A 23,800-nucleotide genomic window follows, 5' to 3' on the forward strand; every position below is an offset into this window, starting at 1 on the left:
TATATATACACACACACACACACACACACACACACACACACATATATATATATATATACACACATACACAGTTGTGCTAAAAAGTTTACATACCCTGGCAGAATTTATAGTTTCTTGGCCATTTTTCAAAGAATATGAATGATGACACAAAAAAAATGTATTTCACTCATGGTTAATGTTTGGCTGAAGCCATTTATTATCAATCAACTGTGTTTACTCTTTTTAAATCATAATGGCAACAGGAACTACTCAAATGACCCTGATCAAAAGTGTACATACCCTGGTGATTTTGGCCTGATAACATGCACACAAGTTGACACAAATGGGGTTTCAATGGCTATTAAAGGTAACCAACCTCACCTGTGATCTGTTTGCTTGTAATTAGTGTGTGTATAAAAGGTCAATGTGTTTCTGGACTCCTGACAGACCCTTGCATCTTTCATCCAGTGCTGCACTGACATTTTTGGAATCTGAGTCATGGGGAAAGCAAAAGAATTGTCAAAGGATCTGTAGAAAAAGGTAGTTGAACTGTATAAAACAGGAAAGGGATATAAAAAGATACCCAAGGAATTGAGAATGCCAATCAGCAGTGTTCAAACTCTAATCAAGAAGTGGAAAATGAGGGATTCTGTTGAAACCAAACCATGGTCAGGTAGACCAACTAAAATTTCAGCTACAACTGCCAGGAAAATTGTTCGGGAAGCAAAGAAAAACCCACAAATAACTTCAGGTGAAATATAGGACTCTGAAAACATGTGGTGTGGCTGTTTCAAGATGCACAATAAGGAGGCACTTGAAGAAAGATGGGCTGCATGGTCGAGTCGCCAGAAGAAAGCCATTACTATGCAAATGCCACAAACTATCCCGCTTATAATATGCCAAACAGCATAGAGACAAGCCTCAAACCTTCTGACACAAAGTCATTTGGAGTGATGAGACCAAATGAGACTCTACATTTGGAGAGGAGTCAAGGTCTATGATGAAAGGTACGGAGGTGAATCGCTGATGTTTTGGGGATGTGTGAGCTACAAAGGCACAGGAAATTTGGTCAAAACTCTTGGCAAGATGAATGCAGTATGTTATCAAAAAATACTAGAGGAACATTTGCATTTATCAGCCAAGAAGCTGCACATGGGACGTACTTGGACATTCCAACATGACAATGATCCAAAACACAAGGTCAAGTCGACCTGCTATTGGCTACAGCAGAATAAAGTGAAGGTTCTGGAGTGGCCATCTCAGTCTCCTGACCTCAATATCATCAAACCATTCTGGGGAGATCTCAAATGTGCAGTTCATGCAAGACAGCCCAAGAATTTCCAGGAACTGGAGGCTTTTGCCAAGAGGAATGGGCAGCTTTACCATCTGAGCAGATAAAGAGCCTCATCCACAAATATCACAAAAGACTTTAAGCTGTCATTGATGTTAAAGGGGGCAATACACGGTATTAAGAACTGGGGTATGTAAACTTTTAATCAGGGTCATTTGGGTAGTTTCTGTTGCCGTTATAATTTAAAAAGAGTAAACAGTTGATTGATAATAAATGGCTTCAGCCAAACACTAACCATGAGTGAAAGAAAAGTTGTTTGTGTTGTCATTCATATTCTTTGAAATATGGCCAAGAAATCAAATTCTGCCAGGGTATGTAAACTTTTGAGCACAACTGTATAATATTATATATATATATATATATATATATATATATATATATATATATATATACACATATATACATACATATATACACGCAGGGGGATGATCAAATTAAGCACGATGAGTGCAATAGCAAGGGGGGAGGCCTGAGGCTGCACTCGCTTCACACTAAATAGAAGACAATTTCTCATGCAGTGTATATGTAAACTAACTTCTGGACATTTTGTGTGGCTCCTGGGTTCATTCCGTATAAAAGGCGCTTGGAATAAAAATGACTGCCGTATGACATTCGGTTGACCTGTTCACAAATCCCAGGACCGCTCTGTGCTATCTAAATTGGGTCTGGCAGTTAACAAGTCTAATATTGGCTATGAAGAATAACTGTTTCTGAGGTGGTACACCAGTAGGGATTAGGCTAAAGAAGCACATTGGGAAAGGCATGTCTAGTAAGGACTGTAACCCAGTACTAGTCTGATATTCTTCACAAAGATGACTGACCTGACTAACCATGTAGCTACGTAACTATATCTTACCTGAAACCAATAATGGGACATTCCTTACAGATATTACACTTGGCTTGGTGTTTGGCAGTTTCAGCAGCAGCAACTCTATGAAGCACCGGTAGCCAAACCATCGACTGTGGCTCCAACCTCATCCAGTCCAGAAACAGGGCTGCTTCAATTTCTGGTTTATTGTTGGCCTATAAAAAAATGTTTAACACAAGTGCTTAAGTAAAAAATAAATTAAAAAAAATATACTAAAAAACAAAAACAAAAAAACCCCATTAAAGTGAATTGTAACCTAAATGAGAGAAAAACTATACAAATCTGTGACAGTAGGATTGAGTGGGTTTTTTTTATATAATGGACATGATAAAATTCAATACATGAAGACATTTGTTGTATCAGAACATGGGTCAACAGCAAAAATAAATAATACTGCATAACTGTCCATAAATAAAAGGCAAGAAATATCAGGTGCAATACTTTAAGGCGGACCTTAGAGTAACACAGTAGAGACACAAGTAGCTGCTTTAATCTCCTGTGGGACAATATTCCCTAGATCGGAAAAGTATCCAATCAGAAGCAACAGCAATAATGGAGATTTATGTGCTCAGTTTGAAATAGGTGTAGGAGGAGCACGACAGAAAATATTATGTAAAAAGTATATATATTTATATATACATATTCACACACAGTATCTAGAATAAAATCATCTAAAGCAGTGGTTCTCAACCTTCTAGTGCCGTGACCCCTTGATAAAAGTTGTGGGGACCCCTAACAGTAAAATTATTTTCTTAGCGTGGGTTGTCAGCACCCAAGGCAATACAAGTAATTTGCACCCTAACCCACAGACATTTAGTGCTCCCTTAGTCCCTTCCACTTGTACAGTATTAAAATTCCTTATGGTACATCCCTTATGGTACATCTTATTCTTACTCTCCTTTTTTCTTTGTTCCTCCCCCTCTTTTCCTCTCCCTTCCATGTATGCTCTATTTTTATTCCTTCTCTTACGCCTTGGGGGGTGTAGGGATTGGGATGGGTGGCAGTGCTGATGGGAAGTTGGGATGAGTGGCAGTGCTGGGGGGAGTTCTGATCAGCCAACTTAGGTGCTCTTGATAAAGGTCATCTGCTTATCTGAGAACTGTAGTGGGCACTTTTAATGGCAACTCTAATCACAGGTAGTGTTACTCACTGCGTCTCCAGCTTCACTGTGTCTCCAGCTCTGTCTCATAGCAGTGACACCTATGCCGAAATCAGGAGTTAGGGTCTCCTCCAGCCCCTCCCACTTCACATTCCTCACCAGTCAGCTGACCTCTAGTCTCTGCCCCCCACCCATGTCGTGAACTGAATGAGTGGCTGGGAAGAGGCTGAGTGGGCAGCCGCGGGCTCCAGGAACAGCCCAGCGGGGCTTTCACAGGGCGGCCACGAAAAGGCTGGGAGAGTGGTGCAGCCCAGGATTTGGTGACCCCTGGCAAATCGTCATTTGACCCCTGAGAGGGTCCCAACCCCCAGGTTGGGAACCACTGATCTAGAGAATGCATTTCATCAGCTTGAATGCTGCATTCCGAGCAGGTTTACACGAGAAGTTACATTGTTCTACATTTTTCACTCTGCCAGTCATCTGATGCCAGACACTGTGGATGGATTATGTCCATCACTCCATTGATGATTTTAAAGCAGAACTTTACCCATAACGTGATAAAAAAATAATCTTCTTCAGCAAGGAACATACATTCCAAATTAAAGGGTAACTCCACTTTCATGGGGAAAAGAAAAGCAAATAAAGAAAACATAATATAGCCTGTACAATTGCGATACAAGTCATATTGTAATTGAATGTTATTAAAAATTACCTTTCCTGATCAATCTGCAGCCGCTCTAATTTTCTATAAATGCAAAGCAATATGGCTACAAGGAGTTGTTCTGTACGCAGAATGTGTACTGACCACTCCCCAGAAACATAATTTCCTGCTTGTGTGATTGGCTCACCAATTATCCCATCAGTCTGCCTAACTTACAAGTAAGATTTCAGGCATCCCCAGCAACAAAAATGTCATTTTTGGTGAGATATTTCCAATAGGAATATGTCTAAAGGGATGCAGGCCCAGCAGCTTTCCTCATTAGTGCTAATTATGAAACCACTCCCATTAGACTCACTCTGCCCAGAGCCCAGAGGCACAAACACATATGGATTTCTTCAAAACAAAAGGTAGGAATCTGCAACAATCCTTGCAATGTACATAGATCATCCAGAGGGGAATGTTTTTTTCTCAACAAAAGTGGATTTACGCTTTAATAATTATGTTACCAAACTTAGTGTGTGCTGTAAATTGTCTCCAGCATTGCTCCAGTTTCCTCTTGCTGGAGGCTGCCATTTTGCTGAAGCCTAGAACAGCTAAACAGCAGTAAATCATAAAGCGGAACTAAACCCATCGATTTATTGGTTTCAAAAAGGAATGAAAGGCAGGAGAAGCTCATTAGCGACCCCTGCCTATGGGAACAGGGACTGAAACAAATAGGCAGTTATTGTAGTGTTAATTATTGATCAGTTAACGGTTATCAATAAACTTTATTAAAAAATTCTGGAAGCTTCTAAGAAAGGTCAGGTGACTAGAAGTACCAATAAGAAGAAAGAAGAATATTAACGGTCATCAGACCAACGGCAGCACTTCAAGAAGAAACATCTCCTGAGTCTGTCTCCTCACCTTTTGCTCATGGAAAATCTGCTGCGTCAGATGATGGAGCGGGCCTCTGCTCCTGACGGGGATTCCTGGCTGCGTTTCTGTCTTTCCTCGGCGGCTCCTCCGGCCTCATCTGCCTCTTTTTCTCCTCCTTCTCCCCCTCTCTCTTTCCCACAGCCTCCTCCGGTCATGGCTTCTCTTCCAGGTCCCTCCGGTGTTTCGTTTCCGGCCAGGGCTCCTCCTCCGGTCCGTCCTCCTGCTGTGTCATGGGTGCCTGTGGTGATTGACAGCGCGACTCCGCCTGTGATGACGCCGGTGGATCCTCCTTCCTCTTCGGCTGCTGGCTCGGTTCCTTCGGCTGGAAATAGCTTATGCGCAGTGGATACTGGCATAGAGCTGAGGGAGAGTACGACGTCGGTCCGCCGGATCGAATCCCGGGGACCTCCACTCAAAAAGAAATGTAAGAGTAAAGGTAATAGGAAGCGCTCTTTGCGGGACGCTGAATTAATGATGCCTGTTCACTCAGACACTGTTCATACTGGCCTTAATCCTGTTGATGATATTGCTTTGTCTTCCTCTTCTTTCCTCCCTGATTTAGCTATGGATAATGTGAATGATGTTTTGTTGTCTCCTGTGATGCGCCCTTTGCTGATTTCTGATGATGTTAGTGCTTGTTCTTTTCCTACAGCTAACCCCTCTGGTTCACTGTATTCTACACAGGCTGTTTCTGATGCTAATTTGGGGTCTGCTAGACCTGTAAATTTACCTCACTCTTTGCCACAGATGACACCTAGTGGTGAGTCTAATCAAATGCATAATTTAATGTTATGTATGTCTTCTTTTGCTTCCTTTGCCGACAATTTTAAAAAATGTTTTTCTGAGGGTTTCAATGTTGGGGTTTTACCTGCTGTGGATGTGCGACCGCCTGCGCATGTTCCGCCGGTCGCTGATGCTAATGTTCTGCCTTTATTGAATCCGTCTTCACATTCAGTTCCTGAATGTTGCTTTAAAGAAGCTATGACGTGTGAAATTTCTCCGCTTGGCTTCCATTTATCGCCGTCTGTCAAAAACAAAATTTGGAAAGGCGAATATATTGAGATACTCTCTCTTTTGCCATCCTTTAAAGAAAATCGTATGGATGTTAGGGATTCAGAGAAGGCTGACGACGACAAGAGAAAATCTGCTCCACGAAATTTTAATAACTGGCTACAGGCCTTTTGTATTTTCTCTAGTGTTATGGGTGAGCGGCGCCCGGAGCTCTGCAGTGGCCTTTTTAGACATCTTGAGATTATCCTTGAGGCTTACAAGAATTTTCCTGGGCTGGCTTGGTTTTTTTACGACGAGTCGTTTCGTCAGAAAATTGCTATTCATAAAAATATGTCTTGGGGGACTAAAGATGTGGGTTTGTGGTTGAACCTTCTTATACCACGTAAACCCACATTTCCTGTGTCTTCTTCGCAACTGTTACAACTTAAGAAGGGTTTTTGTTTCAGTTTTAATGAGGGACAGTGTAAATGGCCAAATTCGTGCCGTTATAAACACGAGTGTGCTTCTTGTTCGGGTAATCATCCTGCCTCCCGTTGTTTTAAAAGATTGCATTCTAACATGGTTGCTCCTTCTAGGGATAATTTTCGTGCTGGGAGTAACACCGGTGAAATTGCCCGCCATGTTGCCGTTCCTTCTCAGTTGGCCAAACCGCAGGATGGCGGTAATTCTCGTTGAGGGTTTTTCTTTTGGTTTTCGATTGCCTCAGTTTTCTGGCCCTGGTTGTCTTTGTTGTGATAACCTTGTCTCTGTTCATCGTTTCCCTACCATTGTCTCTGGTAAAATTGCTAAGGAAATATCTGAAGGTAGGGTTGCAGGCCCATTTTTATTTCCTCCGTTTGCTAATTTTCGTGTTTCTCCTTTAGGTTTGGTTCCTAAAAAGGAACCCAATAGTTTCCGCCTTATCCATCATTTATCTTTCCCAGCCGGTTTTTTCTCTTAATGACGAAATCGAACCTGAATTAAGTACTGTTACGTATACCTCTTTTGATGAGGCGATTTTCAGGATTCGTCGCTTGGGTGTGTCTGCTGTTATGGCTAAGGCTGATATTAAATCTGCTTTCCGCCTGTTGCCCATACACCCTTCGGCCTTTAACTCGTTGGGTTTTCATCACGATGGTTTTTATTATTATGATAAGTGCCTTCCCATGGGCTGTTCCTTATCCTGTACTTACTTTGAGACGTTTTCGACATTTTTGGAATGGGTGGTTACTTTCTTGACGGGTTCATCTAATGTATTACATTATCTTGATGATTTTTTATTTTTTGGTCCGGCAGATAATTTTGAATGCTTATATTTGTTCACTGAATTTCGTTTAACCTGCCGACGTTTTGGAGTCCCATTGGCCCTCGAAAAGTCTGTTTGGCCGACGACTTGTATTGAATTCCTGGGTGTTACCATTGACACTGTATTGATGGAATGTCATTTACCTCAGGCCAAGTTAGATCGTTTGAGGTTTATGATTTCTTTTGTACTTTCCAAACCTAAGGTTACTGTTCGCACATTGCAATCTTTGTTGGGTTTACTAGCATTTGCTACGCGCATAATTCCTATGGGCCGTGTTTTTTCTAAAAGACTGTATAGAGCTATTGCTGGTTGTAGATCTCCAAATCATTTTGTGCGGATCAATTCTTCTTTAGTATCTGATTTGTTGGTTTGGAATGATTTCTTTTCCTCGTACAATGGCCGTTCTTTTTGGCAGACACCTTTCCAGGATAATTCAGTTGTTTCTTTATTCACTGATGCAGCTGGGAGTACGGGTTATGGTGCCTTTTATCAGGGTCATTGGTCGGCTGCACGTTGGCCTGATTGTTGGCTTTCGTTGGGCTATACCAAAAATGTTGTACTCCTTGAATTGTTTCCGATTCTGATTTCCTTGGATATTTGGGGTGTTCACCTTCGCAATTCTCGTTTGTTGTTCCATTCTGATAATAAAGGGGTTGCCTATGCGATCAATTGCTTGTCTTCTAAGTCTTTGCCTGTGTTGGCTGTTTTGCGTTGCATTGTTCTTAAATGTTTAGAACTTAATCTTTGGATTAAAGTTAAATACATCCCTGGATACACTAATGTGATTGCTGATTCTCTTTCCCGTTTTCAGATAGATCGGTTTCGCGCTCTGGTACCGGAAGCGGATCTCCTTGGTCTACCTTGCCCGGAACGTCTATGGTCCGTGGTCTGCGATCTGTGAATTCTGCCTTGATGAACTCTCTTGCTCCTTCCACGTGGGCGAATTACAACGCCGCGTGGTCTTTGTGGACTGTCTTTTTGACCTCTTTAGGTTTTCCTTCTAGTTGTATTTCTGAGACTTTGGTTTTGCGTTTTTTTGATTTTTTTTGATGCAACGCAATTATTCATATTCGCATATTGTTAAAATATTGGCGGGGATTTCTTTCTTTTTTAAAAGCCGTGGCTTTCCGCCTTGTTCTTCCTTTTTCTTAGTTAAGCAGTCCCTTAAGGGTTACCATAAACACAGTTACCGTAGTGATACTCGTGTTCCGGTCACTTTCTCTCTTTTGCGACGTTTGATGGCTGCCTCTGCCTTTGTTTGTTATTCTACTGCTGAGGCTTTACTTTTTAAGGTTTCTTTTAGTTTGTTATTTTTTGGGGCTTTTCGTATTTCAGAATTGCTACCTAGGTCTTCATCCTCTCTGGGAGGTTTGTGGTTTTCTGATGTTTCCATGGGCCCTGATTTTATTAAAATATTTCTGCGATTCAGCAAGACTGATCAGTTGGGGAGGGGTCGGTGGATTGTTATTCTGCGATCCTTCGGTTCACTGGTTTGCGCCTTCTTCTGGTTGTCTGCATATTTGCCGTCTCGGCCCCTTGGTTCACCACAATTGTTGCTTCACGACTCTGATTCTCCACTTACTCAGCGCCAGTTTTCGGCTGTCCTTAAAAAATGTCTGCTTTATCTCAATTTGCCCCATTTACGTGTTACCAGTCATTCATTTCGTATTGGCGCAGCGACTGAGGCGGCCAAGTTGGGTTTCTCTGAGTCCGATATTAAAAAGTTGGGTGGTTGGAAATCAGACTGTTATCTTTCCTATATTAGACCTAATTTATGTTTTTTCTGATTTTAGGTTCTTCGAACGCTGTATGGCTTATTGGACATTCATTCGTTTACTGGGCCCATGTTCGAGCCTCCAACAGAGTCTATGGAACTAATTTAAATTTAGACGGTGCGAATATTGTTTGGCATGGTTACCGTGGAATGTCTTGGTTTGCTCTTCATTCTTTATTAACGGAATTGCTTTCTTCTTTCTCTAGTCCTGATGTAGTTATTATTCATTTGGGGGGTAATGATTTGGGGATTCATAAAACTTTAGATTTGGTTTCCCAAATTAAACTTGATTTTCTTCATTTACGCTCTGTTCTCCCCTCCTCGGTTCTGATTTTTTTTTCAGAGATTGTTCCGCGATTGAAATGGTTAATTGATCCTGTTCTCTTATATCTTGAGAAAATCAGAAGGAGGGTGAACAGACTTATCAATAAATTTATGCCCTCTGTTCAAGGTTTTTCTTATAGACATACTGATTTGGAAGGTGGATTGTATGGGCTTTATCGCCCTGATATGGTCCATCTTTCTGATATAGGGCTTGATATATTTAACTTGGATTTGCAAACTTGTGTGGAATTGGCCGTGGCCCGAGTGGGGTGCCATGCTATATGAATATAGCCTGGCGTTTGGGGTATGGTGTACTAACGTTAAAGACGTATATATATATGGTTCGAGCTTTAATGGCTGAACTATTTGGTTTAATTGTTTGAATATAGTTCGAGCTTTGATGGCTGAAATATTATTGTTTTGGTATGATTTTAGTAAGCTAATTGGTATTTTTTATTATGCCAATAATAAAGGACCACGGCCATTTTTATCCAAGTCTATAGTCTGTTTGTATTTATTTTAATTTATTATCATTATATTGTACATCAGTTTTCAGCCTCTGATCCCATGAAAGGCAGGAGAAGCTCATTAGCGACCCCTGCCTATGGGAACAGGGACTGAAACAAATAGGCAGCTATTGTAGTGTTAATTATTGATCAGTTAACTGTTATCAATAAACTTTATTAAAAAATTCTGGAAGCTTCTAAGAAAGGTCAGGTGACTAGAAGTACCAATAAGAAGAAAGAAGAATATTAACGGTCATCAGACCAACGGCAGCACTTCAAGAAGAAACATCCCTCCCTCCCTCCCTATGTCGTGGTTCTTGTTATGTGGCTGGTCCCTTCTGCTGTAAGGGGGTATGGTGTACTAACGTTAAAGACGTATATATATATGGTTCGAGCTTTAATGGCTGAACTATTTGGTTTAATTGTTTGAATATAGTTCGAGCTTTGATGGCTGAACTATTATTGTTTTGGTATGATTTTAGTAAGCTAATTGGTATTTTTTATTATGCCAATAATAAAGGACCACGGCCATTTTTATCCAATTCTATAGTCTGTTTGTATTTATTTTAATTTATTATCATTATATTGTACATCAGTTTTCAGCCTCTGATCCCATTACATTCCTAGAATGCCAGGACTGCTAACTGTCACATTTGCCTGTGTTCTCAGCCAAACTGTCCAACCATCAAATGGCTGGTGTCATAACTGATCACATGTGCAGCACCATGGCAGTTGCAGATCAAACAGAAGCAGTTTCTTTGGTTGTAGATAGGATGGTTACAATTCCGTTTTAAGGTGGTCAGCAGATTGGTCTCTACAAACTCGGTAGTGCCTAAAAATAGAGAGCAAATGAGCATGTGCAGAGCAAGGTGAGACAGTGTATTACTGGATTTCAAATAGTATAGACCAGTGGTTCTCAAACCTGTCCTCAAGTACCCCCAACAGATTATGTTTGCAGATTTTCCTTTATCTTGCACAGGTGCTTGAGTCAATGGCTTGGTATTTTGGACAGCTATTTTATCTAAGAGAAATTCCCAAAACATGGCCTGTTGGGGGTACTTGAGGACAGGGTTGAGAAACACTGGTAATAGACAATTATTTTTTAATGTTTTACATAGCTACACCTGCAAAAGGGGCCAGCCTGAAGTGACCTAGCAGGATTGAATTTTCTGACTAAAGTTCCACTTAAAGGATAAGTTCACCTTTGGAACGTGTAACATGTCCCCAGTGCTGCAGTCGCCACCCACTGCCCACCCTCCTTTTGGCAGCAGTATGGGGAGAAGTTCCCCGTACTAGCCGCCAGTTTTTGAAACCAGCGTGGCCTGTGCGGGGCTTCGCCCACACGGCTACGTCATTCATACACATAGCTCTGTGTATGAATGAATTACAAGTCCCAACAGCCTTAGTGGCTGTTGGCTTGTAGTTCTCAATTAATTGTGGAGCGCTGTGATAGTTCATTGAGTCTACCTGTCAGCGAGTATCAGCTTACCCATATGGAATGTACGAGTAAGCAATTACACTGACAGTGTGGAGGAGACCTGCATGGCATCATCGATCTTCTGATCGCTGGTGCAATGCTTTACAGGCTCCCACTACAAAAAATAATAAATGCACATTTTTTTTACCTGTAATATGTGCATTTATTATTTTTTGTACAAAGGTAAACTTATTCATTAAAGCTAGATCCTGCGAGTTGGGTACCTTATTTAATGTTCCTCGCACACAGATTTCTAGTGAGAGCAGGAATTGCCATTATTGCTGTCATTTCTAATTAAAAATATTCAGTCACTTGATCAGAATCAGTGCTTAAAGAGTAACTCCACTTTCGTTGAGAAATTAACAATCAAGCCCCTCTAGTTGATCAATGTACATTGCAGGTATTTTAACAAACTTTGTCACAGAGTCCTACCTGTTTCTGCTGTGAAGAAAAAACGGTTTGTTGTCTGCAGAGTGAATCTGAATTGGAGTGACTTTTTTGTTATTAACCCCTTCCCGGCCAGCCACCGCAGTTGTACTGTGGCAGGTTGGCTCCCCTGGGTGAAACTACGTTACCTTACGTTGCTTCACCTTTTGACGACTAGGCGGCGCTCGCGCACCGCCAGGGGAGCCGATGCGAGTGCTCGGCGGGCACAATGACTGCCGGGCACCTGTGATCGCACGTGACAGAGCGAGAATCGGGAGAGGAGACAGATCGTGTGTTTATACTAAGTATCTCTCTCTCCTCCTAGTCAGTCCCATCCCCCCCCTCCACAGTTAGAACACACCTAGGCAACACAATTAACCCTTTGATCGCCCCCTAGTGTTAGCCCCTTCCCTGCCAGTGACATTTATACAGTAATCAGTGCATTTTTATAGCATTGACCGCTGTATAATTGTCACTGGTCCCAAAAATGCGAAAAAGGTGTCCGATGAGTCCGCCGTAATGTTGCAGTCCTGATAAAAAATGCTAATCACCGCTATTACTAGTAAAAAAAAAAAAAAAAAAAAAAAAAAAAGCTATAAATCTACCCCCTATTTTGTAGACGCTATAACGTTCAATCAATATACACTTATTTTACCAAAAATATGTAGAAGAATACATATCAGCCTAAACTGAGAAAAAAAATTTGTTTAACCACTTCAGCCCCGGAAGGTTTTACCCCCTTCCTGACCAGAGCACTTTTTACAATTCGGCACTGCGTCGCTTTAACTGCTAATTGCGTGGTCATGCAATGCTGTACCCAAACGAAATTTGCGTCCTTTTCTTCCCACAAATAGAGCTTTCTTTTGATGGTATTTGATCACCTCTGCCGTTTTTATTTTTTGCGCTATACACGGAAAAAGACCGAAAATTTTGAAAAAAAATGATATTTTCTACTTTTTGTTCTAAAAAAAAAATCGAATAAACTCAATTTTAGTCATACATTTAGGCCAAAATGTATTCGGCCACATGTCTTTGGTAAAAAAAATGTCAATAAGTGTATATTTATTGGTTTGCGCAAAAGTTATAAACGCCTACAAACTAGGGTACATTTTCTGGAATTTACACAGCCTTTAATTTATGACTGCCTATGTCGTTTCTTGAGGTGCTAAAATGGCAGGGCAGTACAAAACCCCCACAAATGACCCCATTTTGGAAAGTAGACACCCCAAGGAAATTGCTGAGAGGCATGTTGAGCCCATTGAATATTCATTTTTTTTGTCCCAAGTGATTGAATAATGACAAAAAAAAAAAATTACAAAAAGTTGTCACTAAATGATATAAATGATATGCTCACACAGGCCATGGGAATATGTGGAATTGCACCCCAAAATACATTTAGCTGCTTCTCCTGAGTATGGGGATACCACATAAGTGGGACTTTTTGGGAGCCTAGCCACGTACGGGGCCCCGAAAACCAATCACTGCCTTCAGGATTTCTAAGGGCGTAAATTTTTGATTTTACTCCTCACTACCTATCACAGTTTTCAAGGCCATAAAATGCCCAGATGGCATAAAACCCCCCCAAATGACCCCATTTTGGAAAGTAGACACCCCAAGCTATTTGCTGAGAGGCATGTTGAGTCCATGGAATGTTTTATATTTTGACACAAGTTGCGGGAAAGTGACAAATTTTTTTTTTTTTTGCACAAAGTTGTCACTAAATGATATATTGCTCACACAGGCCATGGGCATATGTGGAATTGCACCCCAAAATACATTTAGCTACTTCTCCTGAGTACGGGGATACCACATGTGTGGGACTTTTTGGGAGCCTAGCCGCGTACGGGGCCCCGAAAACCAATCACCGCCTTCAGGATTTCTAAGGGTGTAAATTTTTTATTTCACTCTTCACTGCCTATCACAGTTTCGGAGGCCATGGAATGCCCAGGTGGCACAAACCCCCCCCCCCCAAATGACCCCATTTTGGAAAGTAGACACCCCAAGCTATTTGCTGAGAGGCATGGTGAGTATTTTGCAGCTCTCATTTGTTTTTGAAAATAAAGAAAGACGAGAAAAAACATTTTTTTTTTTCTTTTTTCAATTTTCAAAACTTTGTGACAAAAAGTGAGGTCTGCAAAATACTCACTATACCTCTCATCAAATAGCTTGGGGTGTCTACTTTCCAAAATGGGGTCATTTGGGGGGGTTTTTTGCCACCTGGGCATTCCATGGCCTCCGAAACTGTGATAGGCAGTGAAGAGTGAAATCAAAAATTTACGGCCTTAGAAAGCCTGAAGGCGGTGCTTGGTTTTCGGGGTCCCGTACGCGGCTAGGCTCCCAAAAAGTCTCACACATGTGGTATCCCCGTACTCAGGAGAAGCAACAGAATGTATTTTGGGGTGTAATTTCACATATTCCCATGGCATGTTTGAGCAATATATCATTTAGTGACAACTTTGCGCAAAAAAAAATAAAAAATTGTCTCTTTCCCGCAACTTGTGTCACAATATAAAATATTCCATGGACTCGACATGCCTCTCAGCAAATAGCTTGGAGTGTCTACTTTCCAAAATGGGGTCATTTGGGGGGGTTTTGAACTGTCCTGGCATTTTATGCACAACATTTAGAAGCTTATGTCACACATCACCCACTCTTCTAACCACTTGAAGACAAAGCCCTTTCTGACACTTTTTGATTACATAAAAAAATAATTTTTTTTTGCAAGAAAATTACTTTGAACCCCCAAACATTATATATTTTTTTAAAGCAAATGCCCTACAGATTAAAATGGTGGGGGTTTCATTTTTTTTTTCACACAGTATTTGCGCAGCGATTTTTCAAACAAATTTTTTGGGGAAAAAACACACTTTTTTAAATTTTAATGCACTAAAACACACTATATTGCCCAAATGTTTGATGAAATAAAAAAGATGATCTTAGGCTGAGTACATGGATACCAAACATGACATGCTTTAAAATTGCGCACAAACGTGCAGTGGCGACAAACTAAATACATTTTTAAAAGCCTTTACAGGTTACCACTTTAGATTTACAGAGGAGGTCTACTGCTAAAATTACTGCCCTCGATCTGACCTTCGCGGTGATACCTCACATGCATGGTGCAATTGCTGTTTACATTTGATGCCAGACCGACGCTTGCGTTCGCCTTAGCGCGAGAGCAGGGGGGACAGGGGTGCTTTTTTTTTCTTTATTATTATTATTTTTTTTTATCTTATTTTAAAACTGTTCCTTTCTTTTTTTTTTTTTTTTAAATCATTTTTTTTGTTATCTCAGGGAATGTAAATATCCCCTATCATAGCAATAGGTAGTGACAGGTACTCTTTTTTTGAAAAAATTGGGGTCTATTAGACCCTAGATTTCTCCTCTGCCCTCAAAGCATCTGACCACACCAAGATCGGTGTGATAAAATGCTTTCCCAATTTCCCAATGGCGCTGTTTACATCCGGCGAAATCTAAGTCATAAAATGCTCGTAGCTTCCGGTTTCTTAGGCCATAGAGATGATTAGAGCCACTCTGGTCTCTGATCAGCTCTATGGTCAGCTGGCTGAATCACCGGCTGCATTCTCAGGTTCCCTGTTGAGACAGGAGAGCCAGAGAAAAACACGGAAGACGTTGGGGGGGGGGCATTCCCTCCCACTGCTTGTAAAAGCAGTCTAGAGGCTAATTAGCCGCTAGGATTGCTTTTACATGAAAGCCGACCACTGGCTGAAAAGAATGATACCAAGATGATACCTAAACTTGCAGGCATCATTCTGGTATAACCACTCAAAGTCGTGAATGGCGTACCTGAAGACAAAAAAAAGGTTAACAATAAAGCACAGTAAACGGTAAAGTATAAAAAATTGCATACCTGAAAAGCAAACGTGATAAAACATAATGACAATAAAACATTGCAGAATAGAATACAGTAAAAAAGAGCAGAACAATAGAGAGAATAGAGAGAGAGAGAACAATAAAACGACAACTATTATTTTTTATTTTATATTTTTGTTTGTGTTTTTTTTTTTTTTTTTTTTTACACTTTTTTTTGTAACTAACTTTTATAACTGTAACCGGTTCCAGGTTCGGGTCTCTCAAAATGCGATGGCATCTTGGGAGACCCTGTGAAAGTGTGCCTAGTCTGTGCAATGCTGTACCCTACGCTAATACTCAACTAGTGAATGGTAGCGTTCAAAACATTCACCAATGCAAAGACCAGGATTGTCAGGACAGGAGAGACAATAATAGCGGGTGTCACGCCTATATCCGCGCTTGCTGCAGACACGACATCTTTTTTGGGGGGGTTCGTTGGGTAGGGGTACTCGGGAGGACATAAAGAAAATGCCTCTCATGCAGCCGACTGCATTTGGTTGGGGATATGAATGGGGGAAGTACGGGCGCTGCAGAAGTGGTGGGTTCCCAATTGGGATTGGCGAATGCAGCAGGAAGGGCATTATGGGCACGACGGGCCTGTGTTTGTCTTTTTGGTGGCAGCGGGACACTACTTGTGCTTGCCACCTCACCAGCTTGAACTGCACTTATGGGACTCGCCACGTCACCAAGTGTTACTGCAGTGCGGGTTTGACTACGACCGGGGTGTACTAGGCCACTGGTGCTTGCCAGTTCACCAAAACGCTACAAAAAAAACTGTTAGCGATCGCAGGGATCAGGCCTGACTCTGCGAACGCTGCAGTTATGCGTTTAGTGTTTTGTAAGTGACAGTGATCGATCGATCGATACTGCACTTGGGTGGGCTGGGCTGGGCTGGGCCGGGCGGAGGGGCAAAACGCAGGTGCTAGCAGGTATCTGGGCTGATCCCGCTAACATTGCGTTTGTGGGAACCCTAAACTGCTGGGGACGCTAGTATAGATCTGATCGGATCAGATATTGATCCGATCAGATACTATACCACCAAGGGAGGTGTACGGTGCGTGCGTGGGTGTTAGCGGTACTGGCGCTAACCTGACGCTGCCTGGGGCTGGTGCTTGCCAGTTCACCAAAACGCTACAAAAAAAACTGTTAGCGATCGCAGGGATCAGGCCTGACTCTGCGAACGCTGCAGTTATGCGTTTAGTGTTTTGTAAGTGACAGTGATCGATTGATACTGCACTTGGGTGGGCTGGGCCGGACGGAGGGGCAAAACGCAGGTGCTAACAGGTATCTGGGCTGATCCCGCTAACACTGCGTGTTTGGGAACCCTAAACTGCTGGGGACGCTAGTATAGATCTGATCGGATCAGATATTGATCCGTTCAGATACTATACCACTAAGGGAGGTGTACGGTGCGTGCGTGGGTGTTAGCGGTACTGGCGCTAATCTGACGCTGCCTAGGGCGACGCATATCACCGCCGGGCGATCAGGGGGCTAAACCTTTATTCGGTAATAAACGGCGGGTGCCCTGACACTATAAAAAATAAACGAACTAACCAGCGTCACCCGTAACACTTATACGGTGATCAGTGGTGAAAGGGTTAACTAGGGGGCAATCAAGGGGTTAAAACATTAGATAGTATATGGGGGTCCCTGACGCTATAAAACGCTGATGGCGAACCTAAATATTTACCTCCCTAACTAGCGTCACCAGCGACACTAATACAGCGATCAGAAAAATGATCGCTTAGTGACACTGGTGACAGGGGGTGATCAAGGGGTTAAAACTTTATTAGGGGGGGTTAGGGGGGTACCCTAGACCTAAAGGGGGCTACCACTCACTGCCCTAACACTGTAACTGTCACAAACTGACACCATGCAGTAATCAGGAAAAAAAAAAATATACTGCTTGGTGTCAGTTTGTGACCGGGGGGGGGGTGGTTGGGGGGGATCGGGGGTGGATCGGGGGGCGATCGGGGGTGTTTTATGTGCCTGGCATGTGCTACTGTGTGTGTTTGTGTTTTGTGCACTTACATGTCTTCTCTCCTCGGCGCTGGAACGGAAACTGCCAAGCCGAGGAGAGATGACATCACATCCTATGCCTGTGTGAAACTACACACAGGCAGGGGAGGATTCCGATTGGCTGGGAGCGATCGCGAGGGGGGGGGCAACGATCGGATGGTCTCCCCCTCGCCTCCCAACGCTCCCAGTGAAATGCTGACCGCCGCTGGCATGGGGGGGGTCCGATCGGACCCCCCGCCCGCGGGAGGCAGATCACGTACAGGTACGTGATTCTGCCTGCCCGTGCCATTCTGCCGCAGTATATCTGCGTTAGGTGGTCGGCAAGTGGTTAAAAAAAAAAAAAATTTTGGATATATATTATAGCAAAAAGGTAAAAGATAGTGTTTTTCAAAACTGTCGCTCTTCTTTTGTTTATAGCGCAAAAAATAAAAACAGAGGTGATCAAATACCACCAAAATAAAGCTCTATTTGTGGGGAGAAAAGGATGTCAATTATGTTTGGGTACAGCATCGCACGATCGCGCAATTGTCAGTTAAAGCGACGCAGTTCCGTATCGCAAAAAAATGGCCTGGTCATTGAGCAGCCAAATCTTCCGGGGCTGAAGTGGTTAATCAACTGATGCATGTGCAGTGCTTCAATAAGGAAAATGCAGGGTCTGAATACCTTTAGAAGTGATAAACCCTTTGGAATTATCGCACCAAAAATTACATTTTTGTTGCAAAGGATGCCTAAAATATGACTTGCAGTAAGTGCAGACCTTAGTGCAGACTTTGCAGAAAATCAGTGAACCAATCACACAAGCAGGAAGAAGTGACATTTCTGGGGGGTATTCGGAACACCAATGGTGCAATGCTTTGGATTTTACCGAAAATTACAGCACTACAGATTGAAAAAGGAAAGTTATTTATTAACATTCAATTACAATATAGCTTGTGTACCAACTGTATATGCTTAATTTTATTATTTGCATTTTTTTTCCCCATGAAAGTGGAGTTACCTTTTAACTTATATTTTGTGCAAAGGGCAAAAGAGGCAGTTACAGAATAGCCCCATATGCTAACTACATTCACATCTTGGCTTTTTAATATACGTTTTGGTAAGGGCACCTAAATGTTATATGTGTTTTAGGTTTTTACCCAATATATTCTGACAACCATATTATTTACCTCTTTTTTTTTTTTTTTTTTTTTTATATTAAAATACAGGATTACCTTTGACCTTTACCAGATCACTGCTCGAAGAAAAAAACCAAAAAACAAAAAAACAGATATGACTGGATACCCTTGTCTATGTGATAACATACATGCACCATGCTTACAATTCTTGATAAAATGGAAAGATTTTGATCAGTATCCTTCGTCTGAAAGCACACAGTTCCAATACATTCTCTAATAACTTGGGGAAACAATTATAGGTATGTTGTAACGCAGACAGAGGACTGGGGCATCAGCAAATGGAATTATTTATAATGACATAATCTTTCCTTGTGACCTTGTAAATGTCTTTTCCAATGATGCAGGTATCAGAATTAGATATTTCTGTCAACAAGAGCCTGGGATTTCTGCAGAATCTCATGCAAAGAATAACACAATATAAAATATAAAAAAAAAAAAAAAAAAAAGTGTACGACGCTAGCAAGGAACATGCTATGTGTAACTACACACATCTACATCCCGACTTTGGAAATGCAAATATTTATTTTGGTACCAAAATGACAGATATTAAACCCATGAATATGGTTTGCAGAAATAACAGCTTGCTATGCCTTATCTGGACCTTTTTCTTTGATGAGCAACTATAACAGTTGTCATTTGCACATATATGCAATACAAGGTCAAATGACAGCTGCCATGTCTTAGTAATCAAAAGTCATGTTTTAGATTTGTTACACTGTATACAGATTTATAGTTTATTTGCTTTTATTTAATTATAGTTCATTTAAATGTCCCTATAGCTACTTTAAATTTGAAGGGGTTATTTGCTAGAAATTACTGACAAGTGACACTGTGGAAATTTCTTAAACACAGTACAATGATCTGCAAATCTCAGTAACCCACATTTTCACAACAGAAAAAAGAAAACATCAAATGTACCCCGGAATATTTGGCCTCGATACAGGCACACAAGGTGACACACAAATAAAAAATGGCAATTAAAGGTTAATTTCCCACATCTGTGACTTTTTAAATTGCAGTTATTGTCTATATTTAAATCGTCAATGAGTTTGTTAGCTCTTACGTGGATGCAATGAGCAGGCTTGATACTGAGACATGGGGAGCAGAAAAGAACAGTCAAAAGACCTGTGCAACAAGGTAATGGAACTTTATAAAGATGAAAAAGGATATAAAAAGATATCCAAAACCTTGAATATGCCAGCCAGTATGGTTCATTCACTTTTTAAAAAGTGGAAAATTTATGGGATCAATCAGGTAGACTAAGAAAGATTGCAGCCACAACTGCCAGAAAAATGGTTTGGGATACAAAGGAAAACACACAGGTAACCTCAGGAGACATACAGGCTGCTCAGGAAAAAGACAATGTGGTTGTTTCGAGGAGCACAATATAATGATACTTAAACAAAAAAGAGCTGCAGGGTCGAGTATTAGATTTTTTTTACTTAAATTGTTATAGTTAGATGTTTGTATACACTGTGTTTCATAAGGATATTCAGCATTTTAATTTGTTTATTATGAGTCACGGAGGGTTAGTAATTTTCAGACATTCCTGTTGAACACAAGTTCTTCACCTTTTATTGTCTATAATATGGAGTATATGGGGCCTTATAAATCTCCTGCAACAACTGTATCAAGGCTAGCTAATATGCTGCATGAATTTGGATGAAATGAGACAACTCGTTTCCAGTTCTGAAGGAAGCAGAAGGCAATTTGGAGAGGGGATGATTGCTGTGCTCAATAGTAATAGCTTGAAATATTTAGCTGACAGTGAGCAATTAGTGATCTAGCTGGTACCAAGACAGTACCAAAAGTGTGGCAATGGAGCATGTAAAATTGCATTAATCAGTTGGTACAGCATTCACCACCTAGGGCTCTTGTTAATAAAAACTGCCACCTCATGTAAACAGATAAAATCACTAAAGAAACATAGAAACATGTGTATTTTGCACCGCAATAAAGATAGCATCACTTCGGCTTTATTTTTTGAAGAGAAAAAACAATATACACCTTTGTTTTGGAGCAGCACCGTGATATTATACACATCATTTTGAATTATAGAGAAATGCAGTAATTTTAATCTCACATTTTTAAAATAAGAGTGGCATGTTAGAAAAATAAAGCCAGCCATAGATGGACCAAAAGCTTGGCTGGTTCAGGGCAGGCTGGTTGTGCAAAGTCCATCACTCAAACCACTTTGTTACAACGAGTTTTTCGCTCGATCAGTGCCGCTGGCTAAACTTGGTGGTGCTGATAAATGTATTCCAACAGAAGCCTCCTCGCTGTCAGAATACAATAGCTCCGCAAGAAAATATCCCCTATCTACCTCGAGTGTGTGGATAGGGGAATCAATAAATTTTCTTTTCTTCAACCTGCTGGTTGAAGGAAAGAAAATGATCCATGTATGGTGTTACCCGTTTACTATATTTGAAATTTAATAGCATGGGGAACATTATAGGGAGAACATTTAAAACTGTTAAAAATGTTGATATAGAATATTAAAGCGTCCCTATAGCATTTTGGGGTTGGGTCAAGTTCCAACAGTTTTTTTTTCTCTTTCGACATTGGATAATTGTTTTATATAAATTTATGTCATTGTAGCCATTACCAAATATGACAATAGTAACAGTAACACCAGGGTTTAGCAACAGTCATGTGACTATTTTCTTTGTATATGTGACGCACACTTTCTACAGTCCTAATATGTGGCAGTCATCATATGTGGTCATTGGACAATTTTTTTTGTTGGTCGTTTCTTTTTTTGCCATAACCAAGTTCAAAGAGCATTGCTTAAATATATAGATATACTGGGACTTGTGAGACTCATAGCGATTGGCAAACAGCACAGAGTATAGTACAATTGTACTTAAGAGTAATTTAGTTTGATTGTTCCTGAACCCACAAGTAACTGGTGACATCACACTTATCCGTATTCTGAAATCAAGTTATTTTTGTCTGCTTAGTTGACTGCCTAATCTGCACCTAGACCTCCTAAAATTATGACCTCTTCCATAGCCTGCTAAAGGCAGGACTCGTACAGTAGCTACACACGGTAGCCATGGACAGGGCTATATGCACTAATGTTTGGCAACAGCCAAGGTTTTAGCCCATCAGGGTTGGTATAACTGAACACAGTTTCAGTAAAAGGAGTTAGTGGTGAGTTGCAACGGCAACAAGATCCCCCTGGACACTTGAATGGTCATACACACACAGTGGTATTCAGCAGAAGGGGGAGAGTTACTTGCAGGCATATGACAATGGATGAAGATAGGTGCTGCAAATCAGACAACTGAAGAGTGTAACTAGAGGTTGACCGATATATCGGCCGATATTTGGCGTTTTTAATTAATCGTCATCGGCCGATTGTGCTGATAAAAAAGGCCGATTATAACTTCAGAGCGACTTGCAAATGACTTCTGCAATAGAAGTCAATGCAAGTTGCCTGAAGTCTTCTGTGGAGTGACTTCTCTCCTCTCTGGGCAGCCTGCCAAGTCTGATAAAAGAAGTTAAAAAGATAAAATGTTTCTTCTCATCAATGGACTGAACTCTGTGTGTAGAAGCTCTCAGTTTAACCATTTAAAGACAATCTTTTCTGACACTTGTTGCTTACAAGTAAAAATCCTGTATTTTCTGCTAGAAATTCACTTAGAACCCCCAAACATTACATATATTTTTTTTAGCAGAGACCCTAGGGAATAAAATAGCGGTTGTTGCAATATTTTATGTCACACGGTATTTGCACAGCGGCCTTTCAAGCGCAATTTTTTTAAAAAAAATACACTAATGAATTTAAAAAAAACTAAGCAGTAAAGTTAGCCCATTTTTTTCGTCCAAAAGTTTTGATTACCTGTTTTTGTGTATTTAATATTTAAGATATAGTTTTTTTTAAATCTAAATTATACATACAAGTGAACTGATTGGAGGTTTGTTTTGTTTAATAAATGTTTAAATGTAAAACAATTTCTGTATCACTTAAGGCGGTTAACACACTGGAGCGGGCATGCGTTGACGGTAAAACACTGCTAGATTTAGCGGCGCTTTATCGTCATTTTAGCGGCGCCATTCGGCTGCTAGCGGGGCGTTTATAACCCAGCTAGCGGCAGAGGAAGGGGTTAAATGCACCGCTGCTGAAGCGCTTTGCAGCGATACGCATTCAATTCAATGGGCAGGAGTGGTGGAGCAGCGGTATACACCGCTCCAAAGATGCTGCTTGCAGGACTTTATTTTAACATCCTGCCATCGCCTCAGTGTGAAAGCATGATCCTGGCCCCTTACTACGTGATCAGCTGTCAGCCAATGACAGAGGCTCAGAAAACGTTTTTTTTTCTTCTCACACTGATAGCGTGAGAAAAAAAAAAACCTGATTGCCGACTTCTGTTTGCAGGGACATCGGTCCCGAAGAGGAAGAGCCTTTGTGCCCACCAGTACTGCCTGCCAATGCCAGCAATCAGTGCCCACCAATCAGTGCCACCTATCAGTGCCCACAAGTGCCCACAAGTGCCACCTATCAGTGCCCACAAGTGCCACCTATCAACGCCCACCAGTGGTGCCAATCAGTGCCTCATCAGTGCCACCTAGAAGTGCTGTCTATCAGTGCCCATCACTGCCACCCATCAATGCCGCTCATCAGTGCCACCCATCAGTGCCCAATGCCACCTATCAGTGCCCACCAGTGCCACCTATTAGCGCCCATCAGAGTACATCAATGAAGGAGAAAAATTACCTGTTTGCAAAATTTATTAACAAAATATAAAACGGTTTTGTATTCTTTTTTTCTTAAATCGTTTAATTTTTTTTTAACAAAAAATTAAAAACCCAGAGGTGATCAAATACCACCAAAAGAAAGCTCTATTTGTGGGAAAAAAAAGATAAAAATTAATTTGGGTACAGTGTTGTATGGCCGCGCAATTGTCGTTCAAAGAGTGACAGCGCTAAAAGCTGAAAATTGGTCTGGGCAGGAGGGGGGGTTTAGGTGCCCAGTAAGCAAGTTGTTAAAACATTAATCTACAAAACAGTAAGGAATAAAAGACATAAGACAAACATATTTAGTTACAAGTACA

At 41.2% G+C, this 23,800-nt stretch overlaps 1 protein-coding gene across 3 annotated transcripts in view; it reads right to left on the bottom strand.

Annotated features, from left to right (window-relative positions):
• The window catches only part of DMD (dystrophin), a 3,507,873-nt gene that overhangs the window by 143,056 nt on the left and 3,341,017 nt on the right, over positions 1-23,800 (bottom strand). For all 3 annotated transcript variants that reach the window (XM_073614841.1, XM_073614839.1, XM_073614840.1), the window contains one exon: positions 2,187-2,353. In XM_073614841.1, the coding sequence (XP_073470942.1) occupies positions 2,187-2,353 (167 nt within the window). The remainder of the gene's footprint in view (positions 1-2,186; positions 2,354-23,800) is intronic.

Source organism: Aquarana catesbeiana, linkage group LG02 (genome assembly GCF_042186555.1).
Source record: "Aquarana catesbeiana isolate 2022-GZ linkage group LG02, ASM4218655v1, whole genome shotgun sequence".
Lineage (NCBI taxonomy): Eukaryota > Metazoa > Chordata > Amphibia > Anura > Ranidae > Aquarana > Aquarana catesbeiana.